General features: G+C 54.7%; 1 protein-coding gene across 1 annotated transcript; it reads left to right on the top strand.

The window, feature by feature from the left end:
• Nucleotides 1-2: 2 nt before the first annotated feature.
• LOC131418530 (uncharacterized) lies at nt 3-20065 on the top strand. Its single transcript, XM_058562920.1, has 15 exons — nt 3-111; nt 1184-1400; nt 2486-2590; nt 3584-3715; nt 4560-4644; nt 4752-4815; nt 5245-5330; nt 6102-6284; nt 8389-8442; nt 9455-9607; nt 10691-10758; nt 11030-11075; nt 13031-13094; nt 17703-17782; nt 19950-20065. Exons 1-15 carry the CDS (start codon nt 3-5, stop codon nt 19980-19982), a joined length of 1479 nt encoding a protein of 492 aa, XP_058418903.1. The 3' UTR covers nt 19983-20065.
• The last annotated feature ends 1566 nt before the right edge of the window (nt 20066-21631 follow it).

Here is a 21631-nt window from a genome sequence, read left to right as displayed (position 1 = left end):
GGATGCTGCTGCTTTGGGGGTCACTGCTGTGCTGGGCGCTGCTGCCCCAGGCTCGAGGGGAGGCCCAGCACCTGCTCTTCCTGCGGGTCAGCAAGGACCAGCTGGAGACAGGTAAAGTTTAAGGAGGGGGATGCGGGAGTCAGGAATGCAGGGAAGGGCAGGGGTGGGAGACGGCACCACCCCCCTCCCCAAGGCTTCTCCTCTTCCGGCCTGCCCTTCACCAGCAGTGGAATGGCTTTCCTTCACCCAGGGCTGACCCCACCCTTCCCCTGCTCTAACACTCGCTATGGCTCCCCAGCACCCTCAGGAGAACCTCCAAGCTCCTCATCCTGGCATTCAAGACCCTGCATCTCCAGCCTTTTCCACCACCACCGGCCATGACCACCCCCACAGACTTCCCATCCTCCTTCTGTCTAAAATGCTCCTTCCCTCCTTCCCAACATGGTGAATTCTGACTCATCCTTTAAGGCAAAGCTCTAATGGTCCCTCTGATGGGAATCCCTCCTGGCTTCCCCAGGCAGGAGTCTCCTTCCTCTGAGTTCCCACAGCCCTTTGATGAAGCCTCATCTATGGCCTTATCCAAGAGTATGGTTCTTGTCTTGTCTGTCTGTCTCCCTCCCTCTTGACCATGAGCTTCTTGTTGTCCGTCCACCTCTCAGCCCGTTCACCACAGTCCAACTTCACTGATCTTTCGGTTTCATAAACTCACCAGGCTCATTACCACCTCAGGGCCTTTGCACATGCTGTTCCCTCTGCCTACATTGCTCTCCTCCCAGACCTTGCAATAGTGGATTCCTTCGTTTCATTCAGGTCTCGGCTCAAATGCCTCCCACTCAGAGAGGCTCTCCCTGACCATCTAAAGTAAACCTCACCCCAGTCATGCTCCAACTTGACTCCATTTTATTTTCTTTGTAGCACTTATCACGTTTGAATATTGCCTTGCTCGCTCTTGCTTATCCGAGTGCTCTGTTGTTGTCTGTCTCCCCTCTAGAATGTGCACTCCATGGGCAGGAGCCACACTGCTCCTGTTCCCTGAGCCCAGAGGAGAGTAAGCGCTTAATAAGTACTTGTTGCTATATGACCGTCTAATCGCTGATTCAGAGCCACTCAAATGCTCGTGGGCGTTGACTGAGTGACTGAATGAGGGGTAAACCCCGCACTGAGAAGGGGCTTGTGTCCTCAGACATTTCAGACCTGTTCTCGGAACACCGCATCCTGGACCGCGTGACCAAGATTCCTGTGACGGGGGCCGCGGTTGAGGGCGTCCCCATCCTGGAGCACCTGCCCTTCGTGAGAGAACGCCTCTCCAAGAAGAGCAGTGGGCTTGACCTGTCGCTGGTCGGGGACCTGCTCTCGGGGAGGAGCCTCCCACTGCTCAGGCAGCTGCTCCAGGCGGGCGGGTGAGTCTGCAGAGGCTGCCTCTGGCCTGTCCTCCCCCTCGGGCACGGCCGTCTGCCTGAGCCCCGGGGCTCTCACCTGTCAAGCGGAGCATCGTGGGTGGGGGGCCTGAGTGCCCCTGGAGGGTCTCTGCAGCCTGGAAAGTGCTCAGCAAGTGCATTTTTATCCTTCTCAACCTCTCCAAGCCACTTGAAGTCTTCCAAGGAACAAAGCAGAGTCTAAAATAGACCCCAGCCCGGCAGCCCTCCAGCCCTCCACATTCAGCCTGCACTTGTTATTGCAAACTTACCTAGTGTTTTTAAATGAATTGCCAGCATTTTAAAATTGAGAAGGTTGTAATCAAAATCTAGGTTTTCTGATTGTATTAGTTTGTTAGGACTGCCATAGCAAAGTACCACAAACTGAGCGCCTTAAACCACAGAAATTTATTGTGTCACAGTTCTGGAGGCTGGAAGTCCACGATCAAGGTGTCAGCAGGGTTGCCTCCTTCTAGGACTGTAAGAAAGAGTCTTTTCCTCGCCTCTCCCTAGCTTTCGGTGGTCTGCTGCCCGTTCCAGGGGGCACCAGATGAGTCACCAGCTTGTATCCAACGTTCAGAAAGTACATCAAACTCTGGGCTCCTCTCAGCGCAGGGAGGTGCTGGGACCTGAGGCCACCGAAGGGAGCAGAAGGCTCGTGTCCTCCTCCGGGACGCTCACCAGGGCAGAGGGTGGTGGGTGGTGATGGGATCACAGGCCATCACGCTTTCTCTGAGTCTCGCCTGCTCGCTTCTCTTCTGCAGAACGCTAACGCTTGAATCCAGACGGGTTAAATGCGCATAGACAGACCGCTCCTCCTCTGTTTTCTCCCCCTTTTGTCGAAGGCAACATGGAGGGCTAGAGAAGGGAGGAGACTCGCCCAGGTCTTCAAGGCTTGGGAACTAGAGCCCAGTGCTCTGCAGCTGGGCCGGGGTCGGGGAGGGGGTCGTCCCAAAGCTGCCCCCACCCCTCCTGGGGTGCGCCCCTCTTCTCGTCAACCCAGACACACCCACTCTGCAGAGTCACAGCAGCCTTCCCAGGCCACACCAACACCCCCACCCCTCTCACAGGTTGGTCATAGAAGATGCCAAAGGACCTGAGGTCACCCTGCAGATCCTAAGCGACAGCCTGCTGCAGGTCACACTGAGGAGCAAACTGTACCTCTCACTCCACAGGTGGGTGCACTGGGCGCCTCCTCCCCACCTCCCTCGATGCAGGCAGCCCAGCCCCTCATTGCCGTGACTCAAGGGGCAGCCATGCGGGGCTCGCAAAAGCCTCCTGCTTATGTCACCATGAGGGTCACAACAATCCTTTCCACTTGGGCATGTTTCAAAGCATTTTTCCCAATGGGGAAACTGAGGCACAGAGGGGGAGAGGGACCCGCCCAGGATCACACAGGGAGCCAGCGGCAGAGGCTGAGATAAAACCCTCTGACTGCCATGTCGGGGGACACGTGCCCCACCTGAGTAAAAGGAGGGTGCACTAATGGGATGACTTGAGGAGGGTCTGGACTCCAATCCCACTGGAGCAGGGGCATCCGCTCCCTGGGCCTCAGTTTCCTCGTCTACAAAATGGGTGTGCTCAGGTCCCGACTGCACTTGACCGCTGTGAGGGTTCACTGCCGACCTGAGAGTTCAGACCGCTCACTAAACTGTGGACGAGGATGCCGGCCTGGGGTTGCAAACACAACAGCCAACAGAGGGAGTGATACGGGTGGTTGCACATGAAACAGGAATATTCTTAAATGCCCTTTAGGAATATGTCCGCTTTTTCTTGTAAAATGTGGCTTTCTTTGTTTAGCTCCCCTTTTTAACAGAGAAGTGAGCAGAGAAATATTTCTCTGCTAGGTGATAAACGTCATCCACCTTGTAATGATGTGCAGTAAAAATGCAACTTGACTCTTGGCCCGATGGGGATGGGAGCAAACCGGGGAGCATGTGGCCCATCTCAAGGTCACCATCAGCCCCTGGTGATTGCCACCCTGTGAGGACGCTGGCCCGGTGTTGTCAGATCTGTCAGGTTTTCCAAAGTGTGAACTCTGTATTGTTAATGCACTCTCCTAGTTTTTCATTTGAGCCCTCCAGGCAACTGCAGGCCACCAGCCTGCGACTTCTGGCCTCGGTCCTGGGCTGTGGCTTGGAGCCTGCCTAGACACACCGCCCTTACAGGATCCTGCGACTCAAAGTCATCATGAACATCCGCATCGGGGTACGGCTGGAACAGACAGGGACCAAGACCCGCGTGGCCTTTGAGGAGTGCCACACCCCCCCGGGATACCTGAGCATCGAGGTTCTGGAGCAGTGAGTACCTGCCCACTCCCGCACTTCCACTGGGCAGGGCCGGGCCCAGGCCTTCCTTCCTTCCTGCTGCTCATCCCATCATGCAGACTCAGGGCTGGGGCTGCCTCTCCCCAGCCTAGTCGTCTACAGGGACCAAAGGCAGCAGGGACGGGGTCACCTCCAAGGCCACAAGCTGCACACACCACCCATCAGCGTCTCCTGCCTCCACGGTGAATGTCATGGCTAAGAGCATATAGCCACTCAGGTCCAATCTCAGCTTGGCTGCTTCCTATCACTGGGGCCCTGGCCAAGCTATCTGACTTCTAGGAGCCTCAGTTTCCTCACCAGTAAAATGGGATCATTCACAGAACCCAGCCAGCATGGAGTGGTTGTGGGGAAGAGATGAGCCAACCCATGTGACCCACTTAGCACAGAACCCGCCACATAAGGTGGCCACTATCTATGATTCTTATATTTACCCAGCACCAAAGCTACCTCCTCCAGGAAGCCTTCCAGGACTTCCACTGCCAGGTGTGATCTTTCCCTCCTTGAAAATCCCAGAGACCTTTATCAGAGACAGAAACAAAGAGCCAGAGGCAGAGAGGGAGAATCAGGAAGAAATAAAGAAGAGGAGGAGAAAGTCAGGGAGAAAGCAAGCAAGAAGGGGGGAAAAAAACAGAAAAGGAAAGGGGGGAGAGAGGAAAGAGAAGAGACAGACACCAGGCAAGAAGGAAGCAGACACTCCGAGCTTCCAAGTTACACAGGTCCATCAGGGCCTTCCCCAGCCCTGCCCTGGATGGCTCCTCTGGCCTCAGTCTCCCCTTCCAAGGTGCCTCAGACCCCACCTGCTCTCCTCTGCCCCTAGGATGAACCCCTTCCTGGTGAACGAAGCTCTAAAGTTGGTGACGGGTGTCCTGGACGAGAAGCTGCCCTTCCTCCTGCAGAAGATAGTGAGTTGCTCATCCCCTCGTCCCCTGGGAGAGGGGTGTGACCCCAAGGGAGAGCCCTTCGACCTCATCCCGACCCCAGTGAGGATGCCCTCCTGCCTTCCCTCCAGCTGTGCCCCGCGGCCACAACCCTGCTCAACTCTCTGCTGGAAGACCTGCTGTCCATCGCTCTGCGTACGTAGCTCCTGGCCAAGGAAGGGGCTCATCTGCTGTCCCCCTGCTGTGTGCCAGGAACGCTTCTAGGCTCTGGGAACGCAACGGGAAACAAAACAGGCAAAGCCTGCCCACAGGGAGCCTATTTTCTAGTGGGGGAGGAAAAGGGCATATGCTTTATGACCTTGGTAAGTCATTTGCCCCCCAAGCCTCAGATTCCCAGCCTGTAAAGTGGGATCAGACATAGGCCCACAGAGTGGATTGTTGCGATAATATATATAACCTGGCACAAAGTTATTATCAATAAATGCTCATGGTCACAAGAAGCACAGGCCCAGCCCATGAGGGACTGAAACCTAAGCAGAGAGGGAGAACAAATTTCTCCGTGTTTGCTGCCTCCCCATCTGCCCCCCAGAGGGGCTGAGCCCCAGTTTCGTTTCCTCATCGCAGCCCCGACCATCTCGGGCCCAGAAGACTTCCAGTACCACGTCACCAGCACGCAGCTCACGGAGGAGGCCATCCTGATGGAAGTCCAGGTGAGCCAGCCCCCTGGCCAGGGCACACCCTCCCAGGACGTCCACGGGTCTCGGGGGGACGTCCACCAGTCTGGGGGAGGACGGGCAAAGAGGAAAACGAGGGGGGGCTCCTCTGGACAGGAGGCACAACGGGGAGGAGAGGGGGAGGAGCAGGTGAAGGAGGCGGCGGGGGAGAGGGAAGGTGGAAGGAGAAGAAAGGGGAGAGCCGCAGGCCCCTGCCCTCGGGAGCTCGTGCTGAGCCCGGGGCTCCTGCCTCGGCGCAGGGGAGCAGGACGGGCCGCAGGGCCCGGTGTCCCACGAGCGAGCGTCGGGCTCCAGCTAAAGGGCAGGCGGGCGGCTCAGGAGCTGCAGGACCATGCGTGAGGAAGGGCCCCTCGGATGGGGAAACCGAGGCCCAGGCTCCTACCTAACTGCCCAACTCCCGTCCCCAAGGCATGGTGCGAGGGGGGGTCCGGAGGCCAGGAAGGGTTGAGCGGACAGGAAGGAGGCGCCGTGAACAAAGGCGCAGAGAAGGGAATGGGGTTGAATGAGGGAGAAGCAAGAAAACGGGGCTCTGGGGCCCAACCCAGCTCAGCGACCCCCTGGGCTTCAGTGTCCTCGGGAGGTGACAGCTCCCACCTTGTGGCGCTGCTGTGAGGCTGACACGAGACCGTGCAGTAAACGGGCAGCGCTGTGCCAGCACAGTCAGCCCTCGCTGTCCCAGCTGGACCCGGCTGCTGCCCAGGGAGGCTGGCCACACTGACCTTCTCCTTCCTCTTCACGTCTCTGAAGCTCGTGACCCCCTGCGGCCCAGGCCAGAGGGCCCCAAGGCCTGACCACCTGGCCCCGCAGCCCCTCCCACAATTAGCCCAGGGCAGCATGGCGGACCTGGCCTTTTGGCTAGAAGCATACAATGACATCCTGTCCTGCCTCTACACCGGCAAGGAGATCCACGTGGACCCCCAGGACTCCACGGTGAGTGCTCGAGGAAGGGGAGTGGGCGGGGAGGGGACACATAACGTAATTGCTCTGTTTTAAAGAAACCAAGGCCTAGCTGGCAGAAGTGCTTTCTGAGTGGGCCTAGGTAATTCACTTCCCCTCTCTGGACCGCACATGGAAAACTCCTATTCAGCTTTCAGAACTCAGCATAGAAGTCCCCTCCTCTGGGAAGACTTCCTTGAACACCCAGGCTCCTTTGTTGTTCCTCTCTTCATAACACTTATGAATTCATTTATGCTGCAAATATTTATTGAAGGCCTACTGTGTGCTGGGCCCTGTGCACACAGGGTCCCTGCCCTTGCAGAGCTCAGAGTCTAGTGGGGGAACAGACTGAACAAGAAAACAGTCAGATAAATAAAATAATTTCTTATTTACAATAAGCAGAGCAATGGATCAGTAAGTGATTGGTGGACATGAGAGGGCTACCCTAGACACTGCAGTCGGGGAAGACATCTCTGGGGAGGTGGCCTGAATGGTGACGAGGAGGCACACATAGAGGTCTGCAAGAAAAGCAAATTCCAGGGTCGATGAGGGGATCAGATGAGGTAGAAATCCAGATCCATCCCTGCTCAAAAGCCCCCAGCAGCTCCTCATCACACTCTGAACAGAATCCAGTCTCCTCTCTGCAGCTCCCAGGGCCCTGCATGATCTGGCCCCCGCCCACCTCTCCAGCCTCACAGGCAGCTGGTTCCCACCTCAGGGCCTTTGCACATGCTGGTCTCTCTGCCTGAACATTCTTCCCTCCACTGCTGGTCTCAGTGCAAATGTCATCTCCTCAGAGAGCCTCTCCTTAGCGGCTACATCTAAGTAAGACTTCTCTCCCCTGCATTCCTTCCCTCTCTGTTCTTTTCCCTTCAAAACACTGATCACACTGCATGTATGTGTATGAGTAAAGTTATATATATACACATATACACACCGTATGTATATTTGTGTGTTTATTTAACTTTGCATGTTCACCATCCCCCCACTTTAAGGGCAGGGACTAAGGATAGTATACTATGCGAAGGGCATACGATGGTGCTCAGTAAATGCTGAAATATGAAATCCTAAGATCCACATCTGAAGAGATCTCATGTTATCGCTCCATTTGCTACATGAGGAAACCAAGGCCCAGAGAGGGAAAGTGACTTGCCCAAGGTCAGCCAGTAGGTGGTATCAGGAGTGGAGCCAGGTCTCGGGCCTCCCCACGCTGTTCCCTCCAGCCCCACAGGCGTGGCAGATGTGTCTCACGTCTGAGACAGCTAGACGTGAACCCTGGAATTCTACATCCACAGAGATTCTTGCAGCAGTGGGCAAGGGCATATGTGCAAGAGCTCTTCGCAGCGTCATTTGTTGTAGGGTGAAAAATAAAGTTGACCTAGGTGTCCATCAATAAGGAATGGTAAAACGAGTCAGCTTATGTTCATACAAAGCAGAACACTATGCAGCTGTTAAGAAGAATGGAGTTGTTCTATATGTGCTGACACTGAGAGGAACAAACAAGGTGCAGGACCGTGTGTTTAAAATGTTCCCATCTATTCATGTTTATATGTGTGTAGAAAAAAGTCTTGTCAGGATCTACTCCAAAATGTCAACAGTGGTTACCCCTGAGAATAGGATTTAGGGGAAAAGGGGAAGAGGTGGTGGGGTAGACTTTTACTTTTTACTTTGTACATTTTTGTAATGTTTTCTATAACGATTTATGATTTTCAAAAATCAGTGGAGCACAGATAGACGGTCAGAAACGTGATAAAGCAAGTGCAGGATAGTGTTAATAGAAGAATCTAAGTGATAAGTATATAAATGTTCTCTATAAAATTCTTTCAGCTTTGCTGTAAGTGTGGCAATTTTCACAATAAAATGTTAAGGGAAAAAATCATTGAAACAAAAAAGAAATTAACCTTTTCAGATAAGCCATGATGAGAAACCAGGTGAACGGCTCCTCCCATGCTGAGGCTGAGTGCAGGTGGCGCCCCCCGTCGGGGACGATCACATCCCGTTGAACCCCATGTTGAACCCCATTCACACGCGCCGCCGAACCCGCTCAGAACGGACCTGCAGATTCTAAAAGCCAACACATGCTGTGTCCTTTCTGCAGGCTGCCGACCTCATTCAGCTGTTGTCGCTGCGAGAGCCGCAGCCCGGGCCGCAGGTGGGTGTGCGGCCGGCTTCTCCCCAGCACCCGCGCCTGGATCGCAGGAAAGACTCGGGGGCGGGGGCAGGGTGGGGGCGGGCCACGTGCGCATGCTCCGTCGGGCCAGGGTTTCCTGCCGCGGACTCCAGAGGTCCCTGCTCACCTTCCCGGGTGCTGTGAGGGTTGAAGGAGAGGGTTCGAGTAAGGCTCTTGGTCCACGGCCCCACCCAGGTGACCGCGGCCGGTGGCTGTCGTTGCTACCCGCTACTGAGCAAGACCGCGACCCCGCTAAGGCACGCCTGCAGAGGCAGCCAGTCGTGCAGGCGGTAGATAACGGCGGGCCGCGACCGTGCCGGGCCCCGCCCCCTCGTCGACCCAACCCTCAGCGCTGTCACCCCTTCTCACACGGGAGCAAGCGGAGGCTCAGCAGGTGAACCCACTTGCCGAAGCTCCCAGTGCCCAGCAAGTGGCAGAACCGGGATTTGAACCAGGTCTCGGCCTGCAAAACGCACGCTCCACGTCCTCTCTCCGAAGGCCCTTAGAATATGGCACCTGTGGACAAACAATAATAATAACAATAACCACAAGAGCAGCGAGTACACAGCATCACTAGGAGCTGGGCTCTGCTCTGAGCTCTTTACGTAAATTAACTCATTTAATCTCCACGACAGCCTTATGGAGTAGGTACAATTATTATCCCCGTTTTACAAGTAGGAAAAGTGAGACACAGAGAGATTAAGAAACTTGTCTCAGGCCACACAGCTTGCAAGTGGTGGGGCTGGGACTCTGGCTCCAAAATCTATGCTCTTACCTGGCGTGAATGCCCGGGAGAAGGAGGATGTAATCTCACCTCACAGCAGCTCAGGGAGGGTAAGTGACCTTCCCAAGGTCACACAGCAAGTTGCTGCAGAACTAGGATAAACACTCAGGCGCCTAACTCCTAAGATGGTCTTGTTCCCAATCCTCCAAGCTGGGGGCCAAGGAACGCCATCTTCCATCCCTGCACCTTTTCTGCTTTAACCTCATTCAGACTTCTAGTCAGCCCAGAGGGAGTGTGGGCCTGACCATCAGCGCCCCTGACCCCCCTACCGTCCGCCTGGATGGCTGCACGGCCACGGTCATCCAGCCAGGCTCGTTGGTGCTGTGGGGGCCCAGCAACACGTCCTCTGTCTCGGTTTCCTGGGTGAGTACACCTTGCAGTTCTTTGTCCCCAGTGTCCTGGGTCCCCTTGAGGGCCTCCAGGGCAGGCTGGCTGAGGGCAAGGCGACAGAGGGCAGCGCAGACCTCACCACCCCACCACCCGCTAATGTTCAACCAGTCCACCCCCGAATAGCTGCACCTGTTGTGGAAACTTCTACTTCAACACCTGCTCCCCTCGGTGCAGCCCCCAACCCTCCCCAGGGACGTCCTCAGCAGCTAAAGGGTGAAGGTTTGCCTCTGAGACCTCTGCTCCGTGTCCTTGCAGGGTGGTGGTTAAGGCTTTTGACCGTCTCCCCTGGACCGGGCTGCATCGAAAGCCCTTGTCCACAAAACCAGGAGAACGATCAGAGAAACGGAGTTCACGGAGGGGCTAACTGTGTCTGTGCTCTCTACTCCCCGAGTGAGGTGACCCAAGCCAGAGAGGGAAGACCCTGGGAGGAATTCCGGGGAAATACAGCCCCCAAAGTTTCAACTTCTCTATCCAGAGCCCCCTCGGGATTCCTAGTTCCCAGTCTACAAACCTTAAATTGGGAAGGGGCCTCAGATAAGGGGCAGGAGGGCCGCCCATCCCAGGTGAGGCCAGTAGCATCTGGTGTGTACAGGATGCTGGACTCTTAGTCAGCCTGAGTCTGTGGCCGAGAAACCGGTCATCTCTGGCTGGTGGGGAAAGTCCTGTTTCTGGTTTATAAGGTGACCGTGCAAATTATGAGGCCCATAGACAACTCCCTCAAAACCAAGGGGTCCTCTGGCTTCCAGCAACAGTGATTCTATGGCCTATGACTTGCTGCAAAAGGCTGTCCCCGCACTGAGCTGAGCCCCCTCCCCTCGTATCCAGCCTAGCAGCCCCTGCCCCCCAGGAGCACCCAGCACCCACCCGTGCCCTCTCCTGTGGCACACCACACATGCACGATCTGAACACATGGGAACAGCAGCTGGGGCAGGGGGAGAGGACGGGTGAGAGGGGCCAGCCCTGGACAAGAATCCATAGGGGGGTGGGGGCGAAGGGAGTCGGTCCGGTGGAACATAAACTCATCTCCAGTTCTGACCTAACTTCAATTCCTCATAGAAACTCCTTTCAAAGGCTGCGTTTTCCTCGAGAAATCAGGAATTAAAACTCCAGTTCACTCCAAACAGGTGATTTTTTTTGGTTTTTGATGTTGAGAAAAAACAAGATGGCTAATAGAGAGAGAGATGGGGAGGGAGAGAGTGTGGTTAAGGGGTGCAAGCTTCCACGCCTGCTGTCAGCTGAATGGAGTGGTTTATGGGGGGGGGAGGGGGCAGGGAGATAGATAGAGGGAGGGAGGGAGAGGAAGGGAAGGAGGGGTGTTGTGACTCGCACTTACTGAGCAGTGCACCCCCCAAGCTGCTGCCGTGACCTAAAAGGGTGACCTCTCCTCTCTGGTAGCTCCGCGGTCATCCTGCGCCCTCACCCCACCGGCCTTGCAATTCAGGTGAGTCTCTTTCTTTAGGCTTGTCCTCCCCCTGGTCCTGAAGGACCCGTCAGCAGGCCCTGGGTCATGTAGGGGTTGAAAGACTCACTTGCTTTCTATCACTGATCTCATCCTGCCCTGGACTCCCCATGCTCCCTGGGGTGGGGAGCCCCCGGACTTAAACGTGTCCGTTTCATTCTTTTGTGTGCCCAGCCTTGTCTTAGGTACCTGGGGCTGTCAGTGAACAAAACAAATGTCCCTGCTCTCGGGCAAGGTCAGATAATAAACAACATACACAGAAAGGTAAATTACATAGTATGGAGGCAGGCATAATGCTACAGAAAAAGCAGAGGAGGGGGCAGGGCATGGAGAGTGTGGGAGGGAGAAATGTTAAACAGGAAGGTCAGGGAAGGTCTCGGAGAAGGAGAGCATTTGAGCGAAGACTGGAGGAGGTGAGGAAGGGAGCTGGGGGATACGGAGAAGAGGGGACCCAGGGCCCCGAGGCAGGAGTGTGCCCAAGTTCAGGGCCAGAGGGGCTGGAGCAGAGGGGCTGAAGGGAGGTCAGAGGGTGAGAAGGGCCTCCTAGTGGGGGCTGGCCTTTCCTAAGTGAGATGGAAGCCCATGGAGGGTTCTGAACAGAGGAGGAGCAGACTGGAGGGGCCACGGTGGGAGCAGGGAGGCCATGGGGCAGCTGGCAGAATGACGCAGAGGGTGATGAGGCTTGGACGAGGCGGTGGCAGGTGGCCAGTGCAGGATGTATTCTGAAAGCAGAGCTGGCGGGATTTCCCGGATGTGCAGAAGGAGCGAGAGAGGCGTCCAGGATGACGCCAGGATCTGTGAGGCACCTCCTCGTCTGCAGGTTGAAAGCAGCCTCTTCCAGGAGAACACAGTTTGGGCCCCAGCAGGGCTGCGTGTCCCCTCTGTGGGTTTCCTCACCCTTCAGCTTCCCAGCGTGGCGTCCTAAGCCACTTGTGCCTCCTGCACCCATGTGTGGCAGTGTGGGGACCCTGCTGTAGTGTGGCTGGTCTGGCCCTCCCTGCCCCACTGCTAAGGAGTCCACGGGGTGAGCACGTGGTCTCTGCCCCCAGGGGCTGTTCTTGCTCCTTCACTGGAAGAGTTTTCCACTGCCCCTGCCTGTCTGAGGGAGGCCCCATAAAGTGACATCCCACCACCCTCCACTTCTATGGGACTGCGAGCCTCGTGCTCTAGCTCTACGGGGGGGAAGGCTGCAAGATGGAAAAACAACAAAAGGATTGAATGAGAACATGTACCTGGAAACACTTCAAAATTATCATCCCTGTTACCTCAGGCCTTGTTCTGGCCCGACTTGTGTAGAATCCCAGGGATGATCCTAAAGATCGTCTTCCCAGGTCAGGAATCCTTTCTGTGACATCATCATAGGGTGGTCATCCAGACCAGGGCTGTAGTGTATGGTTGGACAGGTAGTGCACTGTACAAGCCACAGACAACACAGACACGAATATGTTTATGACAGTCTCTCAACAGATGGGAAAAGAATGTCTTAAAGAAAGGGAGTCCTTTCCCAATCTGTCCAAATGGGTTGGAGCAGCCCTGATCATGACCTCTTGAACATCCCTGGTGACAGGAGGCTTGCTATCTCAATGAGACAATTCCTGTCCCATTACCAGGCTGCTCCCAGCATTGGAGAGCTCCTCCTTGGACTGACCCAAAGTTGGTCCCTGTGAAGCCCTGGCCCTGGGTTCCTCTGGCCCAACCTATTTCCTCTTCCCCTGGGCTGCCCTGCAGGGATATGAAGATAGTCAGTGACCCGGGGTGAGGGCGACTCTTTCCCCCATCCCCTCACTAATTTGGTCATCTGGCTCCAGTGCCCGTTAAAAGTGGAGTCCCCAGGGCTATTCCTGAGCTCCTCTGGGCACTGGAGTCCCCCCATTCCCGTGGTCAGAATCTGCCCACCCGCTGAAGGGACCCGCCTGTTCCCCTTTTGTCTGCTGTAGGGAGGACTCCTAGAGGCCTTTGTCCTAGAGCTTCTGAAGAGGACGTTTTTGCCCCATCAGAACGGTGAGCCCCACTGTGTTTCTCCTCATGCCCACACACCAGGCAGTATGGAGCAGCATCGACCGTGTCCGAAGCTTTGCACAGACAGCTGGCTGCTGCCTTGTCCCCTGGGGTGGGTTAGGAATTGCCGAAGGGCAAGGCAAGAGGAGGCAGGGTAGAGGCTGAAATCTGAGGTGTGGGGTCGAGGGGGTGGGGATGGGGCCATCTGTGCCCTCCCATCCTTCGCCCAGGCAGCTGGTGGTGATGGGAGCTCAGAGTGGGGCGAGCGGCCGGGAAGGGCTCCTGGGGGAGGTGGGTTAGCATTGTGGAAAGTGAGGACAGAAGGCCCTCTGAGCGGTGCAGCCCACCACTCACGGCTGTAACGCCTGCAGGGCCAGCCAGGTGACATCCGCGAAGGAAGCAGCCCAGGCCGGGCCCGTGGCAAACACGCCGCCTTAAGTGGGCGCTGAGCTCAGCCCAGTCAAATGTCACCAGCAGGGCAGGTATTCTCATCTTTGAGAGATGCCAGAAAGCTGAACTTTTTGAGGCATCACCTCCATCTTTAGACATCAACAACAAATTCAAACTTCTCCAAAACACCACTGTCCTGGTTTGGGCTCCTCAGAAGCAGACCCTGAGATAAGGGAGTGCGGGTAGGTTCTGGGAGGTGGTCCCAGGAAGCCGGAGGGGCGTGGGAAGTGAGTTCCGCGGGAGGGTGGAGCCTAGTCAGGCTCCTCTGCTCCACAGAACTCCCCGCTCCCTCGCCCACCTCCCCTGAGGCAGTCTGAGTGACACTCGCCCATCTACCCACAGCACCTGTGTCCCCAACCAGAAGGAGAGCTGCCTGAGGGCAGGGACCCCTGTCTTTGTTTTTCGTTGTGTTCCCTGCACACTGTCCAGTGCCTCCTACCCAGGAGACACTTGGGAAGTACATGTAGGATAAACAGCTCAGACCTTACTCACCTCTGAGAAATCACCTAGCTCAGCCTCCTCATCTTTCAGTTGGGCCCAGAGAAGTTAAGTGACTTACCCAAGGTCACACAGCAAGTTTCTGGCAGAGCTGAGCCCAGAATCCTGGCCTCTCGTTTCCCCAACAGGAGCTTTTCTCTGTTCTCCAGCTCGATGATTCAGGTTAGGACTGTAGAATGAGGCTAGAAGAGCAGGCAGGAGCTCAAATACTGGCCAGGCTAAAGGGTTTGCCATCTGTTCTGGGGCCCATGGTAACCAGGGAAGGTTCTGGGCGTGAAGTGAGCACATTTGTGTTCGAGAAGGGGGACCGATTGGCAGTGGGGGACAGTGGTGATGGAAGGTCCAGCAAGGCGGCCAGATTGAGAGTCCAGGTGGGCAAGGATGCAACCTGACCTGGCATGGGGCGAAGGAGTGGGAGAAAGGGTCCCCCCCCATGCCAGTGCCTACCATGGGCAGCTCCCTCCATAAGTATATCTTCTATCCTGGACCATAGAGAGCATAGCGAGGGTCAAGAGATGACCCAGGGGCTAGGCCTGACCCGGGAAGCCTATATTGTCCTACAGGGTCTGAACACCCAGGCCAGTGGGATGCACAATGCCAGGGGTGCTGCTCACACTAGAGTCCAGCCCAAAGCTCCCCCACAAGGAGAAAAAGAGCAGGGCCAAAGCCACTGAGGAAATACAGGAGGACTGCCTGCAAGAAGCAGCTTAAGGGTGAGAGAATTGGCAGGAGAGAGATTCATGAAAGCCTATGCTGCATGCAGGGTCATCTGATCCCAACTCAGAGAGAGGATTGAAATGAGGGGGGTCCAGGGGCCGGCCCAGTGGTGTAATGGTTAAGTTCGCATGCTCCGCTTCAGCAGCCTGGGGTTCGCAGGTTCGGATCCTGAGCACAGACCTACACCACTCCTTAAGCCGTGCTGTGGCGGCATCCCACATACAAAACAGAGGAAGACTGGTGCAGATGTTAGCTCAGGGACAATCTTCCTCACCAAAAAAAAAAAAAAGAAATGAGGGGGTCCAGAGGCTGGGAGCTGAGAGGCTGGGAGCTGAGAGGCTGGTGAGGAGGCCTCTGAAGATCAGAGGACAGACAGGAGACCAGAGGCACCTGTCCCTCTTCTTCCATCCCGTCCCCCCACCTAACTGGGCCGGAACAACACATTAGGCCAGCAGGGGGGTATCAGACCTTTCCCTGAGCCCAGAGTGATGACGGGGTGGACGGGGGTGGGGTGCAGGTCAGTGCAGAGGGGGGCGCGGGAGGGCCCAGGCCAGGCCCTCAAGGGCAAATCTCAGAAACGCAGTTTGCCAAAAATCAGCTGGCCAAAGGGTTAATTCTCTGAAACTCAATTTGCAAAATGCCCAATTTTCCAAGTTTACCACATTTACCAATTTACCAAAAACTTACTCTAAGGACTATTTTTCATATATTTGATAAATGAGTATGTTCATGAATATTTTCTTTCTTTGATATATTTAATGGATATTTTCTTATTAATATAACCAAATTTCTAGGGTTTTAAGGTTAATTTTTCAGTTAATACTGACTTCTTTCTAATCCTTTTCTGAGACATTTTCTGTTTCTGCCAACATTTTAGCGTTTTCAGGAGCACGTAGCGTTTTCAGCCATTTCTCTCGATTAAACAAGAAGAATAAAATTCATTAATAGATTGCGAAGAAGCTTTCAACAAATTGAACATTCCTTAAAATGCTGCTAAGACTGTCTTCATAAGAACGTGTTCACGGCTACTGAATACATTCGGGAAGAAATTCCCTTCAGATAGATTTGTGTGTGTGTGTGAGGAAGACCAGCCCTGAGCTAACATCCATCTAATCCTCCTCTTTTTGCTGAGGAAGACCGGCTCTGAGCTGACATCTATTGCCAACCCTCCTCCTTTTTTTTCCCCCAAAGCCCCAGTAGCTAGTTGTATGTCATAGTTGCACATCCTTCTAGTTGCTGTATGTGGGACGCGGCCTCAGCATGGCCGGAGAAGCGGTGCGTCGGTGCGTGCCCGGGATCCGAACCCGGGCCGCCAGTAGCGGAGTGCGCGCTTAACCGCTAAGCCACGGGGCCGGCCCCAGATAGGTTTTTTTTTTTTTTTTTTAATTTTTTGTTTATTGCAGTAACATTGGTTTATAACATTGTAAAAATTTCAGGTGTACATCATTGTACTTCTATTTCTGCATAGATTACATCATGTTCACCACCAAAATACTAATTACAACCCATCACCACACACATGTACTGAATTATCCCTTTCACCCTCCTCCCTCCCCCCTTCCCCTCTGGTAACCACCAATCCAATCTCTGTCCCTATGTGTTTGTTTATTGTTGTTATTATCTACTACTAAATGAAGGAAATCATACGGTATTTGACCTTCTCCCTCTGACTTATTTCACTTTGCATTATACCCTCAATGTCCATCCACGATGTCACAAATGGCTGGATTTCATCGTTTCTTATGGCTGAGTAGTATTCCATTGTGTATATATACCACAGCTTCTTTATCCATTCGTCCCTTGATGGGCACTTAGGTTGCTTCCAAGTCTTGGCTATTGTGAATAACGCTGCAATGAACACAGGGGTGCATGTACCTTTGCAAGTTGGTGTTTTCAAGTTCTTTGGATAAATACCCAGCAGTGGAATAGCTGGATCATATGGTAGTTCTATCCTTGCTTTTTTGAGGAATCTCCATACTGTTTTCCATAGTGGCTGCACCAGTTTGCACTCCCACAGCAGTGTATGAGAGTTCCCTTCTCTCCACATCCTCTCCAACACATGTTGTTTCCTGTCTTGTTAATTATAGCCATTCTGATGGGCGTGAGGTGATATCTCATTGTAGTTTTAATTTGCATTTCCCTGATAGTTAATGATTTTGAACATCTTTTCATGTGTCTGTTGGCCATCTGTATATCTTCTTTGGAGAAATGGCTGTTCAGGTCTTTTGCCCATTTTTTAATTGGGTTGTTAGGTTTTTTTTTGTTGAGATGCGTGAGTTCTTTATATATTGTGGAAATTAAGCCCTTATCAGATGTATGGTTTGCAAATATTTTCTCCCAATTGTTAGGTTGTCTTTTCGTTTTGTTGATGGTTTCCTTTGTTGCGCAGAAGCTTTTTAGTTTGATGTAGTCCCATTTGTTTATTTTTTCTATTGTTTCTCTTGCCTGGTCAGACATGGTGCTTGAAAACATGTTGCTAAGACTGATGTCGAAGAACGTACTGCCTATGTTTTCTTCTAGAAGTTTCATAGTTTCAGGTCTTACATTCAAGTCTTTAATCCATTTGGAGTTAATTTTTGTGTATGGTGTAAGGTAAGGGTCTACTTTCATTTTTTTGCATGTGGCTATCCAGTTTTCCCAACACCATTTGTTGAAGAGACTTTCTTTTCCCCATTGTATGTTCTTGGCTCTTTTGTCAAAGATTAGCTGTCACCAGATAGGTTTTTAATAAATGGATAGAGTAGCTGTTTAGAGACCTGGCTTTCTGGAGGGGCCTGCCTGATGGGGAGGAGATGGCACCCCCTAAGGAAGGGGAGGCAGGAGGGGGACACAGCCAGTCCCTTCCCTGATCCTGGCAGTGGAGCAGCCGGGGTCAGCTGGCCTGGCCCCACGCTGCCCCTGCCCTGCCCACCAGGGTACTGAGCTCCCCGCCCACTCCTCTTGCAGAGCTGCTTGGAGAACAAGGCCTCCCGCTGCCCAGCATCAGGGGCATCTCCTTCAGCCAGGCCCACATGGAGCCCTCGGAGGTAAGATACTAAGAGAAGGAGCTTCCTGAGACACATGTGGAGGTCAGAGCTGGGAGGGCCTCGGGGCCCTACAGGTGCCTTGTCCCCATCCTGCAGGCTGAGGCTCGGGCAGAGGAGGCACTCCACGTGCAAGCCCTGTACCTCCCTTATCTCACCAACTCCTCGCAGCCATCTCGGACGTGATGCCCCATTTACAGATGAGAAAACTGAGGCTCCAAAGGGCTCCATGAGTCCCTCAGGGAGCCAGACCCTAGGCTCACCCAGAGCTTCAATGCTTACACAGGTGATCTTCACAATCAGCTCCATGAAGTGGATGCTATTATTTTTCCCATTTTACACATGAGGGAACTAAGGCTCAGAGAGGCAGAGAAAATTTGCCCAGGGCAGCAGAGCCAGGATTCCAACTGGGGTTCATCTGACTTCCAAGCCTGTATCCTTAGCCTGGACCACTCATACCCTAGAGCTCTGGTGTCCCCATCCCCAGAACAGGGCTGTTGCCTCTGGCACCTGTTGTCTGTGAACCACCAGAGGGTGGGAACCAGGGCCGGCCCCAGCCTGGCTAAATGCCAGGGAGGAGAGATGCAGTGAGAGACCAGAGGGCAGAGAAAACCAGCAGAGAAACCACAGAGGTGCTGCCAGGGGAGTTTGCCGGCTCTCAATTTGCCCCTGGAGTCGCCCTGCCTCCTCGGCCCTCTTCCCTCCCCTCTGTGGGGTGAACCTGAGAGGAGGCTGATGGGGTATCGGCGGGACGGGGCAGAGCTTAGAGATGCCCTGCATGTCTTTGTTTCCTACCTTTAAAAGAGTCCCACTCTTAAACAGCAGCTCAGGGAGGGACTTCAGGGGCGAGGCAGAGAGAGAATCGGACAGAACCTCCCGGCTGTGTGACCTCCCGCAAGCCACAGCCCCTCTCTCAGTCTGTTGTCTCTGTCTGAAAAATGGAAGTAAAGGTAGTTCTCCCCGTGAGCTGGAAGTGAGGGTTCCCTCACAAACACGAGGAACTGTTAGGACCCCTGATTTCACCAGCGCTTCTCGGGCATTTGACAGAATGGGACCCACCGTCCCAGACATAAAGTTTAAACTTCTGGACCCTCAGCTTATGCCCAATCCCGGACCCAGGACTCCCAGTTCCCAGTCCTGACGTTCAGGAGACACTAGAAATCTGCTTCCAGAACCAGAAGTTACTGTGCAGAGGGTCCTGGCCTGTGCTACTCCCCCACTCCCATCCTCAGACTCCCGCCCTAGATTCAGCCCAGGGTGACCCCAGCAGGTCAGAGCTGGAAGAGCTATTACAGGTAATACAGGGTCTGGGGCTGCTCCGGAAATGATGCCACAAATCCCAGCAGGTGGGCAGGGGCCCCCCATAGCTCTAAATGCCAAACAGAACAAAGTCAGGGCACAGCCCCACTGGCTGTCTCATAACTGGACCTGTGCAGGCAAGGAGAGAGAGGGTGGGTGGGCTCAGTGGCGCACTCACTGATTCACTTCTAGGTGCCTCGCACTGTTGTGTGGGTTACATATCACACAACTCCAGGTGCACCACTCATACTGTAGTTTACGTGAGTGACACCACCTAGAGTTGGGCAGTGCACAATCTGCACATCCTTACATGGCTGCCCTGATCACTCACTCACTCATTCAGTCAATATATGTCACTGGCTGCTCTGTGCCTGGCCCTGTGCTGAGTGATGCTAAGACAAAGAGATGAGTTAGGCCCAGTGCCTGAACCCTCCAGGAGCTCCCATTCTGGTGGGGAAAACAGGCGCAGGAGCAGATGGATTCCAGGGGCATGGTCAGGTGTGGCAGAGGTTTGGGCATTGTGAGTAGAAGCACATGGAAGGCCCTAGCTGGGTGAAAGGCCCACCTCGGGGCGACCCCAGCAGGACGAACCCCAATGAATCAGAACCATTAGAGGCCCCTTGATACACAGGCTTTCAGGAAGAGCTCCAAATACTGGTCTGTTCCTTCCCTCACAAACATTCCCGAGACCCTCCTTCCCCTCCCTCTATCCCCTTGTCCAGTGGGTCCCTGACTCTGTCTTCCAGCCACTGGGGGACGGTGTGTCCTTAGGACACACGGGCCCTCTGGGAGTGGCGGGGCAGCCTCAGGGAGAGCCGGTTTTATGAGTGGCGAGGATGGATGGGGCGCGTCTCCCTGCTTCTATCCACAGGATTACCTGCTGCTGACCGTTCCGGAGGAATAGCTGCCTCCTACCGAGGGCCAGTCCCTCCCCTCGACCACAAGTGCTCCAGACCCTTGGGAGGCCAAGAACGGCTCCAGTCACAACGGAAATCTCAGCCGCAATAAAGATCATTCTTGCTTGAGAAGGAGTCTGGTTCTGAGTTTGCTAAGGGGTTGTGGGGAGTGGCAGGGCTGTGTTGAAGTGTTTAAAGGAAGGGTTTTCCTCCCTGCTAGTTCCTTGGCCCCTCAGGGAGGTATTCTGAACTCTGTATTCAGTGTCTCAGGGAGGGAGCCTCCTCAGAAAATGGAGAAAGGGCTTGAGCTTCAAAAGCCCAGGCCCTGAGAGGATGGGGTGTAGGAAGGACACAGGGACTCTGCACACATACGAAAGGTTCCCTGATCGAGAGGCAGGAAGAGGAAGGAAGCAGGAAAGAACAGTTTTGGGGTCCCTAAGGAGGGGAGAGCCACAGGAGCCCAGGGATATTTGGGAGGCCCTGAGTGCAGAGGAAAGGGGCCAAGGGAAGCAGCCAGACCCTTAAGCGGGGAGCTGGGTCCAGGGGGTGATTATGAGACAGCGCCCCTCAGAGCTCCCCTGGCCACGAAAGGTGTGGCACGCAGCAGAGTGATTTGCGTGTGCCCAAGAGCAGTGCCATTGAGGGAGAGAGCCAGGAGCCCCCCTCGCCACCAACACCCTAGGCCCACGTGGCCCAGGCAGGGCAGGGCAGTGTGCAGAGAAAGGCCGGGCATCAGCGGGCTTTGCAGAGTCAGAAAGGTAAACAGCTCCATGGTTGCCAAGGGTGGGCAGACAGCAAAGCAGACAGATGCCCCCTCCCACGCCTGGGCACTTGCCAAAGCCCACAGCAAGTTAGGCCTGGCCCCAGGAAAATGCAGATGAGGAGAAAATCCCCACCGCAGGCAAGATGGAGCCTCAGAATAGTCTCTGGCTTGGGAGTGAACAAGAGGTCGGCAGCCCCGTGAGCCCAGCTGGCCTCTGGAAACTGGAGAAGTTGTGGGGCGGCCTCCTGAGGCCGGTTCTCCACGTGCAGCCCAAACCATGGAGGGACCCTCGCGGGTCTGGTGCAGGCTCCCTGTCCTGTAGGAGGTTGGAGCCCAGCGCAAACCACGCTGTGGGTTCTTTCCTTGGCTCCCCGACCTGTTTTACAAATACAGACCACAAGCCCAGCCTCGAAGGAGAACGTCCCCAACAGGCAGCCTCCAAAGAGGGCTCTGGGCAAGACGGCAGGACGCCCCGCACACGGGCCTTGCGAAGTCTCCCGGCCCTCGGTGTGTGTGCGCCACACCCAAGACAAGGCGGAGCCAGGAGACACCTTCCCAGAGGAGAGGTGGATCCTTGCCCCAGGCCCAGAATTTTCCTGCCTGTGTGTGAGCATATTGCCTGGCGCATGGTGGATCTGAATACAAAATGATTGAACAGAGACTTCCTCGGGACCTTGAGGAAAGCCTGGCAGGGATGATTGTCCAGGCATGAGAGAGCCTCTCCCACCGGCCATGGAAGCCCCTCATTCCCCTCCCACGACTTTAACAGGTGCACCTCGCCTTATGGTCTGCGGGCGCTCACATCTGTTATCCCGTGAGATCCTCATGATAACGTGGGGTGGTGCCTGATAGAGCATCCTTCCCTGATCACCCCCACTGGCCAGGCAGGGTAGC

The sequence above is a fragment of the Diceros bicornis genome, chromosome 19 (genome assembly GCF_020826845.1).
Source record: "Diceros bicornis minor isolate mBicDic1 chromosome 19, mDicBic1.mat.cur, whole genome shotgun sequence".
Lineage (NCBI taxonomy): Eukaryota > Metazoa > Chordata > Mammalia > Perissodactyla > Rhinocerotidae > Diceros > Diceros bicornis.
The sequence above is the reverse complement of the archived record's forward strand: the minus strand, read 5'-3'. Positions and strand labels throughout refer to the sequence as shown.